Below are 24,334 nucleotides of genomic sequence, written 5' to 3'. Positions count from 1 at the left end.
TGGATGAGGGCTCTGTGTCGGAGGCAGAGAGGGGGCCAGGGCCATATGCCAGTTATCAGCTGCCTTCAGAGTCAGACAGCAGTGGGGCAGAAGAACAGCTGGAGCCTGTTCCCAGTGTGCGCATGCACAGAGTTGCCAGACGAAGGGAACAGCTAAAGAATAAGGGTCAACTTGGGAGTAAGGCCATAGGTGGACAATGAATGGCTCCTCCCATATGGAATAAAAGAGGGGGAAAGGGGAGGGGAGTTTGCAGGAGACCATTAGTTCACTTAATTGGTTCGTGACTCTCTGAGACTCCTTGCCAAGTTCTGCAGATAGCCGCCTGGCAGCTCTCCAAGCCGGATAAGGTCTGTGACTGTAAATCCTCCCTCGAAAGGCTTTGCTGGATGTGAAGGAGCAGATTTCACAGTCAATTAATACAAGGGATTTTTGTCAGGACAAGGAGTTTGCTTCAGGCTCTTGGGAAGCCTCGGTCAGAACACGGGGGAATTCTGGGAGTTGAAATCCACACGTCTTAAAATTGCCAATGTTGCGAAGCACTGAACTAATATGGAGGAATAAATGAATATTTTGTGAAGCAGTCCTAATGCTTTTGCATTAACTTGCTCTGTTTCTCCTTTCTTTCTTTCTCTCTTCCTCCCCTCCTCCCAAATCTTCCCCTTCGTCTTTTAAGATCACCCGAGATTACTCCTTCCTGGATTACATCCTCGGAGGCTGCCAATTAATGTTTACGGTAAGGATCTTGGTGATTTTTTTTTCTTTCCATGAACGCTAACAACATAATCATTGTTGTGGCCTCTCGGTTAAATCTCAGCATTAATTAAAGCATCACTTACGCCTGGAAGTTGGAAAAAAGCTTGTTTCCTGAGCGGAAATATGCCCCACCGTGGCCCGCAAAATTATAGGGTGTGGGCTGCTCTCTGGTACAACAAAACCCTGACAAGAAGTTTACCACCCACTTAGCAACGCGTTGGGAGGATGAGCCATAGAGACAAGGTGAGGCATCACGAAAGATCCCGAAGGAGACCTTCCATGCTATACAGGTAGTCCTCGACTTACGACAATTCCTTTAGTGACTGTTCAGAGTTACAGCATCATGGGGAAAAGTGACTTATGGGCATTCTTCACGCTTATGACCATTCCAGCATCCCCATGGTCACGTGATTTACATTTGGATGCTTGGCAACGGGTTCATGCTTATGACGTTTGCAGTGTCCCACATGGGGATCCCCTTTTGCGACCTTCCGGCAAGCAAAGTCAATAGGGAAGCCGGATTCACTTAACAACCAGGTTACTAACTTAAGGAATTCAGTGATTCCCTTAACAACTGCGGTAAGCAAAGTCATAAAATGGGGCAAAACTCACTGAAAAACCTTCTTGCTTAGAACAGAAAATTTGGGTTTGGTTGTGGTTGTATGTTGAGCGCTACCTGTACATAATAACAGAGTTGGAAGGGACCTTGGAGGTCTTCTAGTCCAGCCCCCTGCTCAAGCAGGAGAACCTATACTATTTCAGATAAGTGACTGTCCAGTCTCTTCTTAAAAGCTGATGGAGGGAGCGTCCACGATTTCTGGAGGCCAGCTGTCCACACTGTTAGGAAGTTTCTCCTTAATTCCAAGTTGCTTCTCTCCTTGATTAGTTTCCACCCATTGTTTCTTGTCCTGCCTTCTGGTGCTTTGGAGAATATAACCACTCTTCTTTGTAGCCTTTCAGATTGTGGATTTCTTCCAATTTCAGGAGTTCCAGCCTGCAATGGAGGCAGGGTAGAAACAAATAATAATAATAATAATAATAATAATAATAATAATAATAATAATTAAATAAACTGTTGATCACATACTCAGCTGCTGTAAAAAAATCGCGCAGACTGATTATAAATTGCGGCACAATTCAGTAGCACAAATGATACATTGGAATTTGTGCAAAAATTATAATATTAAAACAGCAACAAACTGGTGGGAACATCAGCCTGAAAAAGTCACCGAAAATCAGATGGTCAAGATCTTGTGGGATTTCCGTATACAAACTGACAAAATACTGGCGCATAATACACCAGACATCACACTGGTTGAGAAAAATAAGGTCACAATCATAGACATCGCAATACCAGGTGATAGCAGGGTCGCCGAGAAGGAACATGAAAAAATCGCAAGATACCAGGACTTAAAAATCGAAATTCAACAACTATGGCACAAACCAGCAGTGGTAATTCCAGTGGTAATTGGCACACTGGGTGCTATTCCAAAAGCACTGGAATTACATTTAAAACAGTTAAAAATTGACAAAATCACCATCAGTCAAATGCAAAAAGCCGCACTGCTTGGATCTGCACGCATATTAAGAAAATACGTTACGACGTCCTAGGCCCCTGGGTGGGGCCCGACTAGTAACCAATGCCAAATCCGGTGAAACAACTGGCCGCTGTGATACAATTGTATAATAATAATAATAACAACAACAACAACAAGTGAAGCAAACAGTTGAAGAAGAAAAACATGCACTGGCTAATTATTTAAAAGAAAGTAAAGAACATCTATTAATCGAAGTAAAGAACAAAAATCTACTGAAGGCCCAACAGACGAAACAAGAATATAGAAAAGATGTGATAAAATCAAGAATGGAGAGATGGCAGAACAAAGCATTGCATGGCCAATTTCTGGGAAAAATAAAAGATAAAGTGGACAGTGAAAAAACTTGGTTATGGTTAACAGCAGGTACATTAAAGAAAGAAACAGAGTCACTAATCCTGGCTGCGCAAGAACAAGCTATCCGCACAAATGCCATTAAGGCCAAAATCGAAAAATCCTCTGATGATGCCAAATGCAGACTTTGCAAAGAAGCTGATGAAACTGTTGATCACATACTCAGCTGCTGTAAAAAAATCACACAGACTGATTATAAATTGCGGCACAATTCAGTAGCACAAATGATCCACTGGAATTTGTGCAAAAATTATAATATTAAAACAACAACAAATTGGTGGGAACATAAGCCTGAAAAAGTCACCGAAAATCAGATGGTCAAGATCTTGTGGGATTTTCGTATACAAACGGACAAAATACTGGCGCATAATACACCAGACATCACACTGGTTGAGAAAAATAAGGTTACAATCATAGACATCGCAATACCAGGTGATAGCAGGGTTGACGAGAAGGAACATGAAAAAATTGCGAAATACCAGGATTTAAAAATCGAAATCCAACGATTGTGGCACAAACCAGCAGTGGTAATTCCAGTGGTAATCGGCACACTGGGTGCTATTCCAAAAACACTGGAATTACATTTAAAGCATTTAATGCAGATGAGGATTTGAGAACGTTGGCCATGAATGAAGTAGGTGTGTGCCTAGTCTAACAAAAAGAAGGACTAGGGGGGACATGATAGCAGTCTTCCAATATCTCAGGGGCTGCCCCAGAGAGGAGGGAGTCAAGCTATTCTCCAAGGCACCTGAGGGTAGAACAAGAAGCAATGGGTGGAAACTAATCAAGGAGAGAAGCAACCTAGAACTAAGGAGAAATTTCCTGACAATTAGAACAATTAATCAGTGGAACAACTTGCCTCCAGAAGTTGTGAATGCCCCAACACTGGAAGTCTTTAAAATGATGTTGGAGAGCCATTTGTCTGAAGTGATGTAGGTTTTCCTGCCTAGGCAGGGGGTTGGACTAGAAGACCTCCAAAGTCCCTTCCAACTCTGCTATTGTATTGTATTGTATTGTAAAACAAATTTCCTTTCATACATTTTCATTCTTAATTAATTTGGGACATTGTTTCCCGGAAAAGTTTGCCCAAATTTCCTTCAACAAACCAGGAATTGGGTTCAGCGTCCTCCTGAGGCAGACTCCGGAGTCCAAATATTGAAACAAAGAAAGGTTAAGTTACAGCTGAATCAATCTATCACTATATCCCTCTATATTCATGATGGCAAACCTATGGCACATATGCCCAAAGTGGCACACGAAGTCATCCCGCCTGGCACACAGGCCTTGCCTGTTTGTTTTCTGTTTCTGGCATGGATGTGCACTGTTAAGTCTATCCCCGTTAGGAGACTAGAGTTCTGCAGCAGAAGATTAGTATCGAATAAGCCGCAGAATAGTCACTCACAGCCACCGAAGGTAGAACAAAGAATAGCTTTACTTGCGTAACAAAAATAGGATAAATAGTCTCCAAACAGACTATAAGCAGTTTTGGAGTATATACACAGTCTATTTACAATACGTTGAAGTTACAGTTGCTCAACTTACAATTCACCATGTAGACAGGTAACTATTATACAGACTAGCCACCATCCAATACACGGTCTTCTCTCCGAATACTAAGCTCATATAGTAACCGTCAGTAACTATCAGGAACAATCAGGAGCATCAGGAGAAACCGTAATAGTTCCTTCCTCCTTTTATGGCTGCTTATAGCAATAGCATCCAATTACATCTCTAGCATTTAAAGTAACAGATACATCTGTTACAATCATGGCTTCTGCTTATACATATACATTGCCAAGCCAAGACTAGGGTTACATCCCTAACATGCACGACAATCAGCGCCCGTGGGAGTGACGAAAACCGACCTGCGAGTTTCCGTGCAATCCTTTTGTCACTCAGTGCTGAAAAGGTTTGCCATCACTGCTCTCTATGAAGTAGCAGGCAGTGGGAGGGAGGCCGTTGGGATTAATAATAATTAGTTATAATATAATGTAATATAGTATAGTATAGCATTGCATAGTATAGTATAGTATAGTATAGTATAGTATAGTATAGTGTAGTATAGTATAGTATAATATGATGATATAATATGATTGTATTAATAAATATAATCGTTATGCTATGCTATTATAATCTATATTATGATCTATGACCTATCACTTTCTGTTTAAATGTACACTCTAAGCTTATGCATCAGAGACCAATTTCTTGTGTGTCCAATCACACTCGGTCAATAAAGAATTCTATTCTAATAATTATTGATGTTTTTGATACCTACAGTATTCTAATATTGATATTATAATGATAATCAACATCATTATATGGATAATATAATTATATTAATATTGTTTCAACTTTTTGGGGAAAGACGTGCCCCTTAAATTATTATTTACATCTAGGGCTGGGCGGGTGAGGGGGCTGTGAATCCCACTTAAACATTTCCCGTGGCTTTGAGAATCACTGAAGGTGGAAAATGGGCGTAATACGTGTGCTTCGACAGGGTTTTCTGATTTTCATTCCTTAATTTCTGGTGCCTCTTGTTTGAACTTAGAAGCTAATCTGGTTGGTATTTGAATGGGAAACTACTGTCGGAGATGACCAGGTTGAGCCTGAAGGTGGGGTGAAAGGCATCCTCAATTTGGAGTCTCTACACCCCCCGGAAAGAGACCTGTCCAGCCCCCATTGAAATCTGTTGACTCTTACCTGCCGCCAGTTCGCCTTCGTCATTAGTAGATCAGGTTCTTTTGCATAGGTTGCAAAGAAGAAACTCGCAGTGCTTTTGAACTCTATCCTGGTTTCTTGGGCCTTGACAGCTACCGAGGAATGTCAGGGCTACCGATAAGAATTAAAATTGAAAGTCGTCCATCAAGATAGGATGACCAAGGAATGTCCATACTATCAAGGATATGTCATTGGCAGCCTTATCAAGCAGACCAGACAGGAAACAGTCCATATAGACAAATTCTACTTTATGGCAAAACTACTTTAACGGAATCTTGCTAGTTTGAAAGTACCACCCTTCCTCCGTCTTCTTTATGGGCCAAGAAACTAGGGAAGGTCTCTTTGGAGCCTCTTGGCTTGCCCTCTATGCAGCTCTGAGTTATGCTGCCTTTTATCTTACTGTTCCTCAGGCAGCATCGCTTCGCTCCGTCCCCCAAGGTTTTTCTCACATATCATTAGAGTCATTAAGTCATCAAGAGTCAGGTTTGACTTAAGGGAAACATGGTCCTTCATCCTTACATCACAGTGTCCATGTGTTTCTTGCTGATTTCAGTACTGCTGGGTTTTTACAGAAGGTTCCCGGGGCTTCCAAATGGACTTGAGGAGATATCTCCAAAGCTGCAGCTGTAAGATACACCTCCCTGGCTTGAACCAGAAGGCTTTCTCCCTTGGACCTTTGCTTTTTATAAAGACCATCAAAAACAACCACAACCAAAAGAACAATCCTCTGCCAGGAATTGTCTCCAGAAATGGCCAATGAATGAATGACTCAATGACTCCATCTTTTTCTAATGCCATGGTATTTTTGAATGGCTGCTAAAGAAATGATTGTAAGTCAAGGACTACATGTGTAACCATAGCAATAGCACTTAAGACTTATATACCACTTCTCAGTACTTTAAAGCCCTCTCTAAGCAGTTTACGGAGTCAGCCTCTTGCCCCCAACAATCTGGGTCCTCATTTTACCCATCTCAGAAAGATGGAAGGCTGAGTCAACCTGGAGCCTGTCAGGATCGAACTGCTCGCTGTGGACAGAGCCTGCAATACTGCATTCTAACCATTGTGCAAGGAAGGAAGGAAGGAAGGAAGGAAGGAAGGAAGGAAGGAAGGGCAATAGCACTTAGACTTACATTCCACTTCACATTGCTTGACAGCTCTCTAAGTGGTTTACAGAGACAGCCTATTGCCCCCCAAAATCTGGGTCCTCAGTTTACCCACCTCAGAAAGATGGAAGGCTGAGGGAGGGAGGGATGAATGGAGGAAGAAAGGAAAGGAGGGAGGGAGGAAAGGAAGGAGGAAGGCCCGGCGATATCAATAGCACTGAGACTTATATACCGGTTCACTGTGCTTTACAGTCCCCTCTAAGTGGTTTATAGAGTAAGCCTATTTGCCCCCAAACAATCTGGATTCTCATTTTACCCCCCTTGGAAGGCTGAGTCAACCTTTTAGCCTGGTGAGATTCGATCTGCCAAATTACAGGCAGCCGGCAGTCAGCAGAAGTAGCCTGCAGTACTGCACTATAACCACCGTGCCACCGTGGGTCAATGTTATTCAAAATTGGTGTGTTCAGTGATTGCTTTTTTGGACTAAAGAAAATAGGAAAACACAATCGGTATTATGTAAAGAATTTCAGAGGCTTCATGGAGGATCCACTAGCCTGATCTTGCCCTAATTTTAATAACATTCGGAATTAAAGCTTCAAAGGTCTTTCCCATGGAAAGTTTGTCAGTAAGAGCCAGCAGTGTGTGACACCATCCAGAAAAGCCAATACAATCCTTGGTTGTATAAATAGAGGCATAGTATCAAAATCATGTGAAGTATTAATACCGCTTTACAAAACCTTAGTAAGGCCTCACCTGAAATACTGCATCCTGTTTTGGTCACCACATTAAAAAAAGATATTGAGACTTTGAAAAAAAAAGTGCAAAGAAGAGCAACAAAGATGATTAGGGGCCTGAAGACCAAAACATATGAAAAACAGTTGCAGGAATTTGGATTTGGTTAGTCTAGAGAAAAGAAGGCTTAGGGGGGACGTGGTAGCAGTATTCCAGTATTTCAGGGTGTGCCACAAAGAAGAGGGGGTCAATTTATTTTCCAAACCACCAGCATCCAAGCAATGGATGGAAACTAATCATCACTGGAGGTTTTTAAGAAGGAACTGGACTGCCACTTATCTGAAATAGTATAGGTTCCCCTGCTTGAGCAGGGGGCTGGACTAGAAGGCCTCCAAGGTCCCTTCCAGCTCATCCATTCTATTCATAATCAAGGAGAGAAGCAACCCAGAACTAAGGAGAAATTTCCTGACAGAACAATCAACCAGTGGAACAGCTTGCCACCAGAAGTTGTGGGTGATCCATCCCTCGAGGCTTCTAAGAAGAGACTGAATAACAATTTGTATGAAATGGTGTAGGGTCTCCTGCTTGAGTAGGCGGGGTTGGACTAGAAGACCTCCAAGGTCCCTTCCAGCTCTATTCTATTCAGGTCTCCTGTGTGCAATAGAGGATTTTACTCTTTCTTCCCACCGGCAGCTGGCTTGGTATCCCGGGAAAGCTATGAGTTTTGGCCTTCCAACCCCTTGTGCCAAAATAATCTTTCGAGGTGCAGCCTGCAGGAGTTTTGAAGCACTGTGTGCAAATGTGGGGCTCCAGTTTTGATTTGTTGTGTTGATTTAAGGAGACACACAGGAAAAGGGAGGAAGTATTGCCATAGAAACGGGAGCGGGCACAAATGCGTTCTCTGTGCAGCATGAACTGTTGCATAACCACACCATTTCAGGGCAGATGAAATGCAAAACCAGGACCTTGGCATCTCTCTAAATCTGACATCAGAGACAAATCCAGGATAACAGAGATGGAAGGGACCTTGGAGGCCTTCTAGTCCAGCCCCCTGCTCAAGCAGGAGACCCTACACCATTCCAGACAAATGGCTGTCTAGTCTCTTCTTGGAAGCCTCCAGTGTTGGAGCAACCACAACTTCTGGTGGCAAGCTGCTCCACTGGTTAATTGTTCTCACTGTCAGGAAATTTCTCTTTATTTCTAGATTAGATTATTTGGGAAAGTTGTAGAATAGGGGTGTCCAACTTTGGCAACTTTAAGACTTGTGCCCTTCAACTCCCAGAATTCCCCAGCCACCCTTAGTTTTGGCTTAACTCTGGTGGGCAAAGAAGATATTTAGAAATTGGTTTAGTTCAGGGATGAGCAGCAATTTAGAGGGTGAAGGGATCGCCGTGAGATAGGCTCTTCCTGATTTCTCCTGTGTCGCTTTCCTGCACATCTGCAAACAGGTAGTCCTCAATCTACAATGATTCATTTAGCGACCATTCAAAGTTGCAACAGCCCTGAAAAAGAGAAATGTCACTGGTCCTCATGCTTAGAATTGTCAAAGCATACCCGCATTCACAGCATCAAAATGTGGGCCCTTGGCAACTGGCATGTTGCATGGTTGCAAGATCACTGGATCTTGCAACAATGGTTGCAAGATCACTGGATCACTGGATCTTTCCGGGGGGGGGGCGGGGGAGGGCTTTGGACAAGCAAAATCAATGGAGGCAGCTGGATTTGCCTAAAGACTGTGTGATTCGCTTAACAACCAGAGCAAAAATTGGGCATGGCTCACTTAATGACTGCACCACTTAGTAATGAACATTCTGATCCCAATTACGGTCATAACTCAAGGATTTTGTGCTTCAAGGAACACTTGATTTCTTTGTGGATTCCTTGGCTTCAGTAGCACCACTTTTTTTTTTTTAACAGGATGCTTTTAAACTTACCTGTCTAACCACCCTCCAGTCAGAGCTGAGGAAGCTTCTTGGATGAGAAGCGAAACATCTTCAAAGAAAAAGCAGAAAGTCCAGTTTGCCTCTAAAGCACCTTTGGGATTCCCATTCAAATGTTAATCAGTCCTGACCCTAATTAGCTTCCAGGCACAGATAAAGCCAGGAAAAGGAGGCCATCTGCTATAATGTAAATATCAAAGCTTGCTTTCTTCTCCTTTGACCAGATATCTAACTCAGCAGGTGAGACTTTCTGGTCAAAGGAGAAGAAAGTGCTGTTTCTCATTTGACAGAATAAAGAAGTTGGAAGGGGCCTTGGAGGCCTTCTAGTCCAGCGCTCACCAACTGGTTTGTCCCCGAGAACATTTTGGTGATCCACAGAAAAATTATTTGCATTTTTTATATTGCACTAAATCAGAGGTCCTCAAACTACGGCCCCTGGGCTGGATACGTGCAATGAACGCTTGTGTTGCTGCAGTGTCTCCCCCTTCGGGGTCTTTTTATGTGGGTCAGAGGGGGGGCACAAATTCTGACTCGGGGTCTGCTTCAGCCTCCTGGTGCGGGGCTTTGGGCGAAGGCTGGAGGGAAGAGCCGCTGGTGGCAAAGAGCCGGAGGGCCTCATTCCAGTGGGATTGCATCCTGGCCTGGAACTGGCTGACCATCTCAGCCCAGTGAGCATCCAGGGGCCGGTACCTGGTCTTGCACTCCTGCAGAACTTCCCTCTGCTTGGAAAGCCTATGCTCCTAGTCCTCAGTGAGGTGCTTCTGCTGAGCCTCCTTCTCAGTTAGATCCAATTTGAACTGAGCTGTTTTGCCAACTCTTTCTCATGGTGGCTGCTTAGCTCCAGCAACTGCTTCCTGTTGGGGCCCTAAGGAGCCTGGCCGGGCTGGGCAGTCTCTACTGAGTGACATCAAGTTGGCCACGCCCACCCATTCACATGACCAACTAGCCACGCTCACCCAGCCGGTCATTAGGCAGATCATATTAGTGGTTCGGGAGATTTAAAATTATGAATTTAGTGGTCTGAAAGATTGGGGAACCCTATTCTAGTCCAACCCCCTGCTCGAGCACAGCTGAATCTCTCAGCCAGCCTCTCCTTTTCCCCCAGAGCAACTTCAGGAATACAACGGGATCTCTTTGCCATCTTTCCATGCAGGTTGGAATCGACTTCACGGCATCCAACGGAAATCCTCGGGATCCGACATCTTTGCACTACATTAACCCCATGGGGACCAACGAATACCTTTCGGCCATCTGGGCAGTCGGGCAGATCATCCAAGACTATGACACGTAAGTGGAACACAATAGGTCACACAGCAAGTGTTCTATTTTGAACATTAAGTCCGGAGGGGCAAAAGGGCCATTTTGAGCATTTTCAGAAGTGGTTTGAAAACAGAACTCATTCGGTGGCTGCTATCACAATTGAGATGGAATAGGATAGGATAGAATAAAATAGGAGATTAGAATAAATTAGAATAGAATAGAATAGAATAGAACAGAATAGAATAGGAGATCGGAATAAATAGAATAGGATAGAATAGGATAGGATAGGATAGAATAAGAGATTGGAATAAATAGAATAGAATAGAATAGGAGATTGGAATAAATAGAATAGAGATTGGAATAAATAGAATAGAATAGGAGATTGGAATAAATAGAATAGGATAGGATAGGATAGGATAGAATAAGAGATTGGAATAAATAGAATAGAATAGAATAGAATAGAATAGTATAGGAGATTGGAATAAATAAAACAGAACAGAATAGAATAGAGATTGGAATAAATAGAATAGAATAGAATAGAATAGAAGATTGGAATAAATAGAACAGAACAGAATAGAATAGAGATTGGAATAGATAGAATAGAATAGGAGATTGGAATAAATAGAATAGAATAGAATAGAGATTGGAATAAATAGAATAGAATAGGAGATTGGACTAAATAGAATAGAATAGAGATTGGGATAAATAGAATAGGATAGGATAGAATAAGAGATTGGAATAAATAGAATAGGATAGGATAGGATAGGATAGAATAAGAGATTGGAATAAATAGAATAGAATAGAATAGAATAGAAGAGAAGAGAAGATTGGAATAAATAGAACAGAACAGAATAGAATAGAGATTGGAATAGATAGAATAGAATAGGAGATTGGAATAAATAGAATAGAATAGAATAGAGATTGGAATAAATAGAATAGAATAGGAGATTGGAATAAATAGAATAGAATAGGAGATTGGAATAAATAGAATAGGATAGAATAGGATAGAATAGAATAAGAGATTGGAATAAATAGAATAGAATAGAATAGGAGATTGGAATAAATAAAACAGAACAGAATAGAATAGAGATTGGAATAAATAGAATAGAATAGAATAAAGGATTGGAATAAATAGAACAGAATAGAATAGAGATTGGAATAGATAGAATAGAATAGGAGATTGGAATAAATAGAATAGAATAGAATAGAGATTGGAATAAATAGAATAGAATAGGAGATTGGAATAAATAGAATAGAATAGGAGATTGGAATAAATAGAATAGAATAGGAGATTGGACTAAATAGAATAGAATAGAGATTGGAATAAATAGAATAGGATAGGATAGAATAAGAGATTGGAATAAATAGAATAGGATAGAATAGAGTAGAATAGAATAGAATAGAAGATTGGAATAAATAGAACAGAACAGAATAGAGATTGGAATAGAATAGAATAGAATAGAATAGAATAGAATAGAGATTGGAATAAATAGAATAGAATAGGAGATTGGACTAAATAGAATAGAATAGAGATTGGAATAAATAGAATAGGATAGGATAGAATAAGAGATTGGAATAAATAGAATAGAATAGAATAGAATAGAATAGAAGATTGGAATAAATAGAACAGAACAGAATAGAGATTGGAATAGAATAGAATAGAATAGAATAGGAGATTGGAATAAATAGAATAGAATAGGAGATTGGACTAAATAGAATAGAATAGAGATTGGGATAAATAGAATAGGATAGGATAGGATAAGGGATTGGAATAAATAGAATAGGATAGGATAGGATAGAATAAGAGATTGGAATAAATAGAATAGAATAGAATAGAAGATTGGAATAAATAGAACAGAACAGAATAGAGATTGGAATAGAATAGAATAGAATAGAATAGAATAGAACAGAATAGAATAGAGATTGGAATAAATAGCATAGAACAGAACAGAACAGAATTCTTTATTGACCAAGTGTGATTGGACACACAAGAATTTTGTCTTTGGTGCAGATGCTTTTTAGTGTACATAAAAAGACAAGATATATTCATCAAGAATCATAAGGTATAGTACTTAATGATAGTCATAGGATACAAATAAGCAATCAGGAAACAATCAATATCAATATAAATCATAAAGATACAAGCAACAAAGTTACAGTCCTGCAGTCATGAGTGGGAGAAGATGGGTGATAGGAATGATGAGAAGAGTAATAGCAATGCAGCCTTAGTGAATAGTTTGACAGTGGTGAGGGAATTATTTGTTTAGCAGAGTGATGGCATTCAGGGGAAAAAACTGTGCTTGTGTCTAGTTGTCTTGGTGTGCAGTGCTCCATAGCGTCATTTGAGAGTAGGAGTTGAAATAATTTATATCCAGGATGCAAGCGGTCTGTAGATATTTTCACGGCCCTCTTTTTGACTCGTGCCGTGTACAGGTCCTCAATGGAAGGCAGGTTGGCAGAGTTTAGGGATTTTGCATATCTGCCCCCAATAGCTTTGAGATGTTTAAAGATAGGAGAAGCCAGTACTGGCAAAAGACATTTCCTCACTTGTTCTGTTTCTTCTTGGTTCTTTCGCAGAGACAAAATGTTTCCTGCCTTGGGATTTGGGGCCCAGCTCCCACCAGACTGGAAGGTAAATCAGGATTATTCGCTTTAGAGTGTTTCACTGCATGAACATCTTTAGGTAGGATGAAAGTTTCATCGGTTCTTTCCTGGTTTTGAACCAACAGATACCCCTTCCAAACTCAGAGAGACGCTCTGGCCAAGAGAGGTTGACTTCAAGTTCCAGAATACTTAGCAAGAGCCAGGAATTCTGGGAGTTGAACGCCACACCTCTGCAAAGGGCACAAAGATTGTAGTTGCTTTAGTTAATATTCTAAATTAAAGAAGTCATAATCATCATTATTAATCTAATAAGGTAACTGAGGTTCAAATTCTTACTTGAGTTCTGGAGAATCATTGGGTATTGTTGAGCCTCTCAAGAGTTACGTTCTACCTGCTTTCTCAACCTATTGCAGGAGATCTCTACACAATCTATGGGATCAAAACCTAACTCCACAAGCTGGGTTTACACACCCTGACAAACCACAACACATTCCCCAATTCAGGCTGTGGTGTGAATGTATCTCTTAAGTCTTCATCTGATTGCTATAATAGGTAATCCTCGACGTACAATCATAATTAAGCATGGGATTGTGATTAAGTTATGGCAGTTCTTAAGGGATTGAAATGTGTTTGAATATTAGTAGCTCTGGTTGGCAATTTGGTTGCAAATGTTTCATCACCATTCGAGGAGACATCATCAGTGCTTTTTGAATGAGCACAACTCAAAATGCACTGACGATGTCTCCTTGAATGGCGATGAAATGTTTGCATCCAAATTGCCAAGCTTGGAGCTCAAACCAACATCCTAGTTCTTAAGTGAGTCACCACATGACCGTACTGGATTTTACGACCCTTTTTTGTAATAGTTATTAAGCAAATGCAACAAGAGCAAAACTGTTATACAGCTGTTGTTAAGCAAACCCATTGATGGTAATGAACTTTTTTTTTTGATGGAAACCAGAAATTAATGTGATTCTGTGATGGCTGGGGCAGAGGGGTCTGACCATCAGAACTTCAAATCCAGGTCATACATAGCCTTGAAGACAGAGACAAAGACTCTGTCTTATTACAGTCAAAGACCAGCAATAGACATTGCATTTTTACAATATATTAAAAAAGTACTGACATTAAAAGAGGATAAGAGCATCCCTGTTGTTAGGTAAGCTCCCCATTGGGAGAGCGAGTATGTTCAGAGAAGCGTTGTGAGAGTTGTGTTGGAGAATACACAAACCAGCATACAGAAACACTGCAGTTTAAATAGGCTTTTACTTTCGTGGAAATAGAGGTATCAGAGTCCATCAAACAGTCCAAGTCATACACGGATAAGACAGTCAGTCATCAATGTCTTTCAGTTAAGGGATAATCCAAATAACATAGTCCATAATCTTACAAACAGTCCGGTACACAAAGTTTGCTAACAGTTGCAGAACTTACAATAGATCACGGCACTCAGATCAGATCAGCATAGCATCTAATGAAACAGAGAGCTAACAGTCATTCTGGCTCCCTCTTATGGCCGATTGAGGAAAACAACAACCAATCACATTTTACAGTATGGTTTAAAGAAACAGGTATAGCGTTGTTACATGATTTATATATTGCCAACCCAACCATTAGAATTATATTCCTAACACCTGTTGAGAAATTACATGCTGTCAAATTATTCAGGTCACTCCCTGGTTTATGTGGGTAAAAAGTTGATAAGCATGGGAGTAGATACAATGGTCCAGAAAGTGTTAGAGATATCCAAATAATTGGTACAAGATGACAACTATATTTCTATACCCATTTTTTTTTCTTGTGGACATTGCAGCAACACAGAATTTTGCCACTGCATCTGTGGTAGCCGGGTTTGTGTCCTGGAGGAGAAAGCCTAGATAAAAATTGTCTGCCCTCCCTGGCAATCTCTCTAATAAGGGGAGAATATATGCAGGCCTATAAACTCTATATAGCTCACAGTATAATAGAACATGTGAGATATCTTCTTGAGGAGGTTGTTAAGGTTACAGAACAGAATGCAGAATAACAGAGTTGGAAGGGAACCTGGAGTCTTTGCTTGAGTAGGAGATCCAATGTGTCCAACCTTGGCAACTTTAAGACCTCTAGGCATCAATTCCCAAAATCCCCAGCCAGCCAAGACCAAGTGATCGCCTTTTGCGACTTGTCGACATGCAAAGTCAATGGGGAAGCCAGATTCACTTAATAACCAAGTTACTAACTGAAGAACTGCAGTGATTCCTTCCACAGCTATGGCAAGCATGGTTGTAAAGTGGGGTAAAACTCATTTGTCTTGCTTAGCAACAGAGGTTTTGGGCTTAATTGTGGTTGCAAGTTGAAAACACCTGTAGAAGGCATCCAAGGTCCCTTCAGATCAAATAGGCATTTGTCTATAATGGTATAGGGTCTCCTGCTCCAGCAAGGGGTTGGCTAGAAGACCTCCAAGGTCCCTTCAGATTGAATAGGCATTTGTCAGTAGCAAGAGGTTGGACTAGAAGACCTCCAAGGTCCCTTCCAACTCTGCGATTCTGCAACCCTATTATTCAATGTTCTAAGACTAAGCCTGTGATGTTCTACTGAAGGAATGACTCATCCCATCCTGGAGCATTTATCGGTATTTGACCCATCTTTTTCCTCTTGCAACTTGGCTTGGTTTTTGAAGGGGGCCCCTCTGTGGCCCCTGGCATTTTAATAAATTTAAAATGAAGCGGAAGGAATGGAGTACGGGCGATGTGGCTATATTGTTCCTTTTTGTGTTCAAAGTTTTATTTCTTTTAAAACAAACATTTCATCATTCCTCAATCAGTAAGACATTGAAGTGGCTATTTTGTTCCTGAAGGTTTAAGATAGGAAATCTTTCTGCCCATATACGTTGGAAGGATAATCTGAAGTTTGTCTTGCCCTGTGGAGAACAAAAAGGCTCTGTCTATTTACTGAGGCGGCTGCTTTCAATCTTAAATCCAAATTATTAAGCAAAGAGACTTCTAAGAGACATTTTGCTATCTGATTAACCAGTGCCAGGAAGGACCAAGGTCAGGAAAGGCAGCTTTTAAAACTTCAAATGGCAATGCAGAAATAGAATCAAAGAGCTAGAGGGAAATTTAAGAGTTTCACTCTTCTTCTAGAAGAGGCCTCCTGCTGGCCCAATTCTAGCGTATTGTTGGTCTGAATGAACAACCAACGAGGCGGATATATTCCGTTATCAGATTTTTGCTCCTTGCTTTGAACTGTTTGCTTTGCAACCTGCAGGAGTGACAAATAAAAAATAAAATAAAAGTGCCATTTGTTTAACAGCCTTTCAAAGCACAGACAGGAGATTAACTTGGCTCTTAGTAGTCTTTTTTCCTTTTCCTTTTCAACCCAACAGAATGTTGGCCATAAGTTATGCAAAGGCCTCAGGACTCCATCTCTCAATAGATTTGGTACACAACAGCAGGAGTCCACATTTGGCAGGGCAGAGGAAAGCAGCAAAAGAAAGGTACAAAAAAGTGGGGAGGGGAGACAGGATAGCAGGGCTCCAATATTTGAGGGGCTGCCATAAAGAAAAGAGGGTCGACCTGTTTTCCAAAGCACCTGAAGGCAGGACAAAAAGCAACAGATGGAAACTAATCAAGGAGGAAGAAGGAATCTGGAATTAAGGAGAAATTCCCTGAAAGTTAGAACAATTAATCTGTGGAACCACTTGCCTTCGATGTCTCCAACACTGAAAGTTTTTAAAAAGAGATTGGACAACTTTTTATCTCAAATGGTATAGGGATTCCTGCCAAAGCAGGAGGGGGTTGGACTACAAGACCTCCAAGGTCCCTTCCAAGTGTGTTGTTCTCTTAAATGGGCTAGATTGTGGCTATGGAGAAAATCATTGTAGGGGAAAAAAAATACTCGGAGGCATCCTTACAGAACAGGGAATCGGACAGGGGCTCCTATTGTGCCAGCTCCTTCGTGCCAAGCCCCTCCCATCCAGCCACATGACCTGGGGCCCGAGGGTATGCAGCCTGCCCTCCGCATCCTGATCCAGACTCAGGCCCATCAATGCAACACCAGGGGAGAACAGAAATATGCATAACCACATTATTCGTTATGGAGAACAGAGGTGCCTCCTGAAAGGCTCTTTTGAATAACATGGTGGCAGTCTCCTTATTCCAATATTTGAGGGGCAGCCACAGAGAAGAGGGGGGGGGAGTGTCAATCTATTTCCCAAAGCATCAGAAGGCCAGGCAAGAAACAACGGATGGAAGCTAACCAAGGAGAGAAGCAGCCTAGAACTAAGGATAAATTTCCTAACGATGGGAACAATTAACCAGTGGAGTGGCTTGCCTCCAAAAACCTCATCGCTGGAGATTTTTAAGAAGAGACTGGGCAGTTAACTTTTCTGAAATGGTATAAGGTGTCCTGCTTGGAGAGGGGGTTGGACTAGAAGATCTCCAAGGTCCCTTCCAACTCTGTTAATCTGCAATAAAACCCAAATTCCGATATAAATGGAAAGATAAGGGATAAATAGATCCTGCTTTGTTCTACTGATGCTCCGGTTGCTATGGTACTGCACAATACTTGCATGGAACCGAGAAGAGAAGACGGCTGGCCGACACGGAAGTCGTGCTGCAAATGTCAAAGAACATCTCCAGATTCCAGCTGTTTCGGAAAGAGGAGGAGAAGCAGCTCTGCCTGGGGGTGGGGGAGAATGCCCTGGTTTGCTTCCCATAAAGCTGAAGATAGATTTCTCTGGAAACCCTTTATGGGCTTTCTGCTGAACGGCTGGTGATTTATGGCTGTGCATAAGGGATGCGTCATCGGTAGAAGAGATAGTTGTTTATAACCTTACTAGCTGATAACCTGGAGTTGTCCAGGTTTTTATAGGGGGGAAATGTCCGGACCAAACGTAATTTCTAATGTTGGGTTTTTCCCCCTTACCAGAGGGAGCCCCCTTGTGGAGTACTGTAAAGCCGTTACCATGGCAAATCCACTGTGCTGTGCAGTAGAAGCCATTTTACAACAGTATAGTAGAAGCCATTTGAAGGCACAACAGGTTGTATCTTAACAGAACACCTCCCCCAAGGGGTGTTAGGAGTATCTAACCACCACAGTATTTATTTCCAGAAAGTAAGTCATCTGTGTACCAAGTTTGGTTGAAATTGCTCAAGGTGTTCCAGAGTTATAATGGAACACACACACACACACACACACACACACACAGAGAGAGTGAAGCATTATCAAATTCATTTAAATAGGTAGTTCTCTGCTTCATAATTATTCATTTAGCACTAAAAAAAATGACTTACAACCAGTCCTTGCAGTTATGACCACTGCAGCATTCTCCCATGGTGACGTGCTCAAAATTTGGGCCCTTGGCAACTGGCACATATTTATGATCCCTGCAGTGTCTTGGGGGGAGCTTTGATGTCAGAGACGCTTTGCGCTTATTAAAAACCCAACATTTAATCATTTTTTTCTCTTTTCCTTTTCCCCCCAGGTTTCTCATGAATTTGCCATTAATTTTAATCCCACCAATCCTTTTTGCCTTGGTAAGTGCATCTACCAGCAGCTTGAAAGCAAGCCCTTGAAATCTCTGTTTTCCCCACAACAACCTTGGGAGGTGGGTTGAGATGAGTGACGGTGGCTGGTCCAAAGTCATCCGTCTGCTTTTGTGCCTAAAGCAGGACTAGAACTCAAGGCCTCCTGGTGAGTGGCCTAAAGTCACCAAGCCAGCTTTCATGGCTAAGGTGGCACTAGAATTCACTGTCTCCTGGTGATTGGCCAAAGACACCTAGCTGGTTTTCACGACTAAGGCGGGACTAGAACTCACTGTCTCCTGGTGATTGGCCAAAGTCACCTAGACAGCTTTCATGGCTATGGTGGGACTAGAACTCACCGCCTCCTGGTGACTGGCCCAAAATCAACCAGCTGGTTTTCATGGCTAAGGTGGCACTAGAACTCACTGTCTCCTGGTGACTGGCCCAAAATTAACCAGCTGGCTTTCATGGCTAAGGCGGGACTAGAACTCACTGTCTCCTAGTGATTGGCCAAAGTCACCTAGGCAGCTTTCATGGCTATGGTGGGACTAGAACTCACTGACTCCTAGTTTTTAGGTCAACATCTAAACAACATGAATAAATGACATGAATAAATAAACCAAAGAGAGAAATGTATTTTATATATTATGATAAGGAACGTATAACTTACAGATTTTCCGAGTATCTTCCAGGGCAACTGCCAACACAAGAATGCCCTTTTTAGACCATTAAATGAAGTTTCCTTGATAAATCAAACTAAATCACCATCAAAAGGCAGGATCATCCCTCATCTTTTCCTGACCCCAGGCAAGCTTTGACATATATGTCACAGAACAGGGGTAAACATCAAATGGAGGAGGGGTGGAATAACCACGTATTGTGGCCTGTACAACAAAAATGAAAAGGGAAAAAAACAAGAGGCCACCAGATGCTTCAAAGGGGAGAAATGCGAATTAACTGGGGAAAAAGAGGTTTTTTTAAAAAAAAAAGATCCGTAAGCTTTTTTCATCTAAGCTCCAACTATATCAGGGACAAGAATTGGGTTGAACTGTAGCCCATTAAATGCATCTAGGCTGGCGGAGTTCAGCAACCGAGGACTTTGGACCCTAATATCTGGGTTGATGCCTGTCAATCAAATGAAATTATTATATGAATTGATGTATAAATCCTGTCAGCGTTTGGCGGAATAAAAGAGGAAGAGAGAAAGGCAAGGAAACAAGATATTTTAGGCAAAGTAAGTGAGAGGGAGCGAAGAAGGGTGGCACGATGGCTCAGTGGTTAAAGATGCTGCGTTTGTCAGGCCAGGTTCAAGACCCGAGCACTGTGTGATGGATTGAGCTCCCATTACTTGCCTCAGCTCTTTCCACTTTAACCATTTGAAAGCATGCAAATGTGAGTAGATAAATAGGTACGACTTCAGTGGTAAGATAAAGAATTGTAATGGCCTAGTGGTTAGAATGCAGAAATGCAGGCTACTTCTGCTGCCTGCCATCTGCATGAAATTTGGCAGTTCGATTCTGACCGGCTCAAGGTTGACTCAGCTTTCCACTTTTCCAAGGTCGGTAAAATGAGGACTCAAATTGTTGGGGGGGGGGGGCAATGTGCTGACTCTGTCAGTGGCTTAGAGAGAGTTGTACAGCACTGCAAAGCGGTATATAAGTCTAAATCCCAGTGCTAGTGCTAACAGCATTCCATGTGCCTTGGTGCATAGCCATGTTAGATGACCATGGAAAGGTGTTTGGACAATGTTGGCTCCCTTGGCTAGGAAGCGGAGATGAGCACCACCAGGTGATATTCAGCCAGTTCTGACAGATTCTGGAGAACCGATAGCGGCAATTTTGAGAGTGGGGAGGGAGTGGGGATTTTGCAGTATCCTTCCCCTGCCACACCCACCAAGCCACGGCCACCAAGCCACGCCACACCCATAGAAACGGTAGTAAAAGATTTTGAATCCCACCACTGAGCACCACCACTTACAGTATGTTGGACACAACTGGACAGGGAAAACTTTACCTTTACTTGAGAAAGACAGGATTACAGGGTTGACTTACAACTGCAATGGAGCCTGCCCATTATGGTCGTAAGTTGCAATGGTCATAAAATGGGCCACCCCTATGACCAACCTGAGTTTGCAACCTTTTCTTTTTATCTTGTGGCCGTTATTAAGTGAACACTGCAGCCGTAAATCGACTGCCACGGTCCATAAGCCAATGCCGTGAAGGGAACCTCTTGTTTGCGATGTGCCCGATTTGCCAAAATAAAGTAAAGGCCAATTTCGAGCAAAAACATTGTAAAACGTAATCCATCCTGGGACATCAGAACTTCAATACTGGGTAAGAGCCCCTGGAAGGGTTTGTTAGAACTTCTAACAGTGGCTTAGTCGTAAGTCAAGGACTACCTGTATCACACTGAGTATGGAGTTTGCCTCGTACGAGCGGCCTCCTTCATGCTGCCTTTCTCTCCTCCGTCTTCTCAAGGTGTGGAAGGCATCGTCCAGGCCTACTCCAGTTGCCTGCCTCACATTCGCTTCTACGGACCCACCAACTTCTCCCCCATCATTAACCACGTGGCTCGGTTCGCGGCCCAAGCGACCCAGCAGGAATCTGCCAGCGTAAGTTCCCTTACCGGGTGTGGCAAGGCCAGATGGGTCTTTTGTGCTCTCTCCCCTTCCTGACTTCCTGATTCTAATCACAGAGAATAGTTGTAGCTCAGGGTTGAATTGAGGGCTCCTTGGTGCTCTCTGAGCTTGGTCATTTTCTTGCAGACGTTTCGTCACCCAAAGGAGGTATAACATCATCGATGCTAGAAGGGTATGAAGTTCTAGCACTGATGATGTTATCTAGTTTGGGTAATGAAATGTCTGCAAGAAAACAAGCAAGCTCAGAGAGCATCAAGGACCCCACAGTCGTCATCCTCCTCTTCCTCCTCCTCTTCCTCCTCCTCCAATCTCACTCCCTTTTAGCACTGATGACGTTATCTAGCTGGGTAATGAAACGTTTGCAAGAAAACAAGCAAGCTCAGAGAGCACCATGGACCCCACAGTCGTTGTCGTTGTCGTTGTCGTCGTCGTCGTCCTCCTCCTCCTCCTCCTCCTCCTCCAATCTCACTTCCTTCTAGCACTGATGATGTTACCTAGTTTGGGTAATGAAATGTCTGCAAGAAAACAAAGAAGCTCAGCGAGTACCAAGGACCCCACAGCCCTCCTCCTCCTCCCCCTAGTGATGATGATGCCTAGTTTGGGCAATGAAACGTCTGCAACAGAACAACCCAGCTCAGAGAGCACCTTGACTTGGATAGTGCTTTGAATGCTTGGAAACCCCCTCACCTCCACCGCCTCTTTTTAGCTAGCCAGAGTTTCAAACAACTGACTGGGACAGGGATCAACAGTCAAAGAGCCCTTTGGACACCTTTCCCACAGAAAAGAAAACACTGGGAGCCACAAAACCTGGGTGAGCGTGGCCAACTGAACATCACTCCCACCCAGACACATGACCCACCACCGCCACCGCCACCGCTGACAGGCGTCTTTGGTGAGGGCGCTACGCCTTTCTCCAAGCAGGGCAGCAAGAAAAGGGGGCTGGCCCGCGCCAAACCTCACATGCCCACCCAAGGAATCAGACTTGGGGAAAGCCGTAGCACCCTCGCCAAAGATGCTCACCCGTCACTTGGTCAACCTCCCCGCTCTGCGCGCCTTTGCTGCACTTTGGCCAAGCCCGACCATTTGCTTGAGGACGGTATCCCTGCTTGTGCGTGCCCTCCCGGCTACCCAACAGCCGGCCCTGGGGTCACATGAGGAGGAGGAAGCCGCCGCCGTGGCTCATGCTCACTCCTCAGCTGCGGGCTTGTCCCGCTTTCTGGCGTACCCTCCTCCCAGATCCCATTCCCACCCGGCCAGCCATTGAGTTAGCGAGGTTAACATCAGCCACAGCTTGATTGGGCCAGTGCCTCAGGGCGGAGAGCAGGCTGTGAGACCAGGTCGGCAGGGAGCCACAGCAGAGGGGTCAAAGAGCCGCATGCGGCTTGGAGCCATGGGTTGCTGACACCTGGATTAGGAGGAGTTGCTGAAGCAAGTTGCAAGCCTCCATTCTCAAGCTTAAACGTTTGCACGTCTGCCCTCCAGCTTGATACATCCAGCCCAAAGCATGCTTTGCCTTTTGTGTGTTGCCACTCTGAAGTGTGTGTGTGTGTGATATTAGTTGTTGTTAACAAAGACCTTCCTGATGTTGTAAACGGTATAATGCAAATCGACCATTTTCTCCTACATGCAACCCATTTGCCTTCATGAAAGAAGGTAAGAAAGCCAGAAATTGGCCGTCCAAACGTGAGTGAATGCTGCCCTTGCATCGAACGAGTCTAGATTTCCAAAACCACAAACAGCAAACTCTGGTTTAAAGATGGCTTAGAGCTCCGGTTTGCCTATGTGCCTGCTCGTAAGCTTGAACGCCAGTGTCCCGGGAAGCCAACTTCATTTAGTCTTGAGCAAAAAGAGTACAGAACAAAATTGCAGCCCTGTAATTACCTGTCCTGTGGGGAGAGATGTTCTCATCTTCTTGATGGGTCTAATCAGGACCCAATTCCCATTTCATTTGGGCTCCTGCCCTTGTGCAATCCCCCCTCTCCTTCTGCTCCCCGTGAGATCCTTTGAAGGGAGGAGCGGAACATTCTGCAGGCCTCGTGAAGAACAGAAGGATGCTTAAATCAGATTAAGACGGCAGGGTGCATCAATCGGATGATGAGGATAATTAAGGGTCTAAAAAGCTGTGTGTGGGAACAGACATCCCCCTCACCAATCCCATGCCAGGTCCTGCCTCTTGAGAAAGGAGTTTGGATCATGCTTGGTGATCTTTCATCTCCTGGTGACTTCTGATATCACGAATCCTTCCCTTCTCCACCATCCAGTCAGAGCTGAAGAAGCATGATCTGGAGGACTGAGACTCTCCATAGATCAGTGTTTCTCAACCTTGGCAACTTGAAGATGTCTGGACTTCAACTCCCAGAATTCTGGGACTTGAAGTCCAGACATCTTCAAGTTGCCAAGGTTGAGAAACACTGCCATAGATACATGGTTTTCTTAAGTTCACAGGTCTTAAAAGTTGCCAAGTTTGGTCTCATTCAGATGAAATGGTCACCTCCTCCTGGGTGTGTGTGTGTCTGATTTTCTTCTCTGCTTTCCCTCCCCAGCAATATTTCATCCTGCTGATCATCACCGATGGTGTCATCAGCGACATGGATGAGACACGGCACGCTGTCGTACAGGCCTCCAGGCTGCCCATGTCCATCATCATCATCGGGGTTGGGAATGCAGACTTTGCTGCCATGGAGTTTCTGGATGCAGACAATCGCATGCTCCGGTCGTACACAGGCGAGGAGGCTGTGCGGGATATTGTCCAGTTTGTGCCATTCCGTGAATTCCGCAATGTAAGTGCAGGAGAATTTTATGGTTGCATTAGAGGGAGGGGGAGGGAGGAAGAAGGGGGGAGGGAGGAAGGAAGGAAAAGGAAGAAAAAGAAGGAAGAAGGGAGGGAAGTAAGTAAAAGAAAGGGAGGGAAGTAAGGTGGGAAGGAGGAAGGATGGAAAAGAAAGGGAGCAAAAGAAAGGGAGGAAAGAAAAAGAAGAAGGGGTGGGAGGAAAGGAAGGAAGGTGAGAAGAAAGGAAAAGGAAGAAAGGAAGGAAAAGGGAGGGAAGGAAGAGAGGGAAGGAAGGAAAAGAAGGAGGGAGGGAAAGTGGGAGGGAGGAAAAGGAAGAAAGGAAAGAAAAAAGGAAGGGAT

General features: G+C 43.2%; 1 protein-coding gene across 2 annotated transcripts in view; it reads left to right on the top strand.

The window, feature by feature from the left end:
* CPNE2 (copine 2) overlaps positions 1–24,334 on the top strand; it is a 135,271-nt gene that overhangs the window by 106,520 nt on the left and 4,417 nt on the right. For both annotated transcript variants that reach the window (XM_032230428.1, XM_032230427.1), the window contains exons 10-15: positions 674–733; positions 10,352–10,485; positions 13,036–13,090; positions 18,527–18,578; positions 21,044–21,177; positions 23,748–23,984. In XM_032230428.1, coding sequence (XP_032086319.1) covers positions 674–733; positions 10,352–10,485; positions 13,036–13,090; positions 18,527–18,578; positions 21,044–21,177; positions 23,748–23,984 — 672 coding nt within the window. The remainder of the gene's footprint in view (positions 1–673; positions 734–10,351; positions 10,486–13,035; positions 13,091–18,526; positions 18,579–21,043; positions 21,178–23,747; positions 23,985–24,334) is intronic.

This window comes from Thamnophis elegans, chromosome 14, assembly GCF_009769535.1.
Source record: "Thamnophis elegans isolate rThaEle1 chromosome 14, rThaEle1.pri, whole genome shotgun sequence".
Taxonomy (NCBI): domain Eukaryota; kingdom Metazoa; phylum Chordata; class Lepidosauria; order Squamata; family Colubridae; genus Thamnophis; species Thamnophis elegans.
Note: the sequence above shows the minus strand (reverse complement) of the source record. Positions and strands in the feature narration are given on the sequence as shown.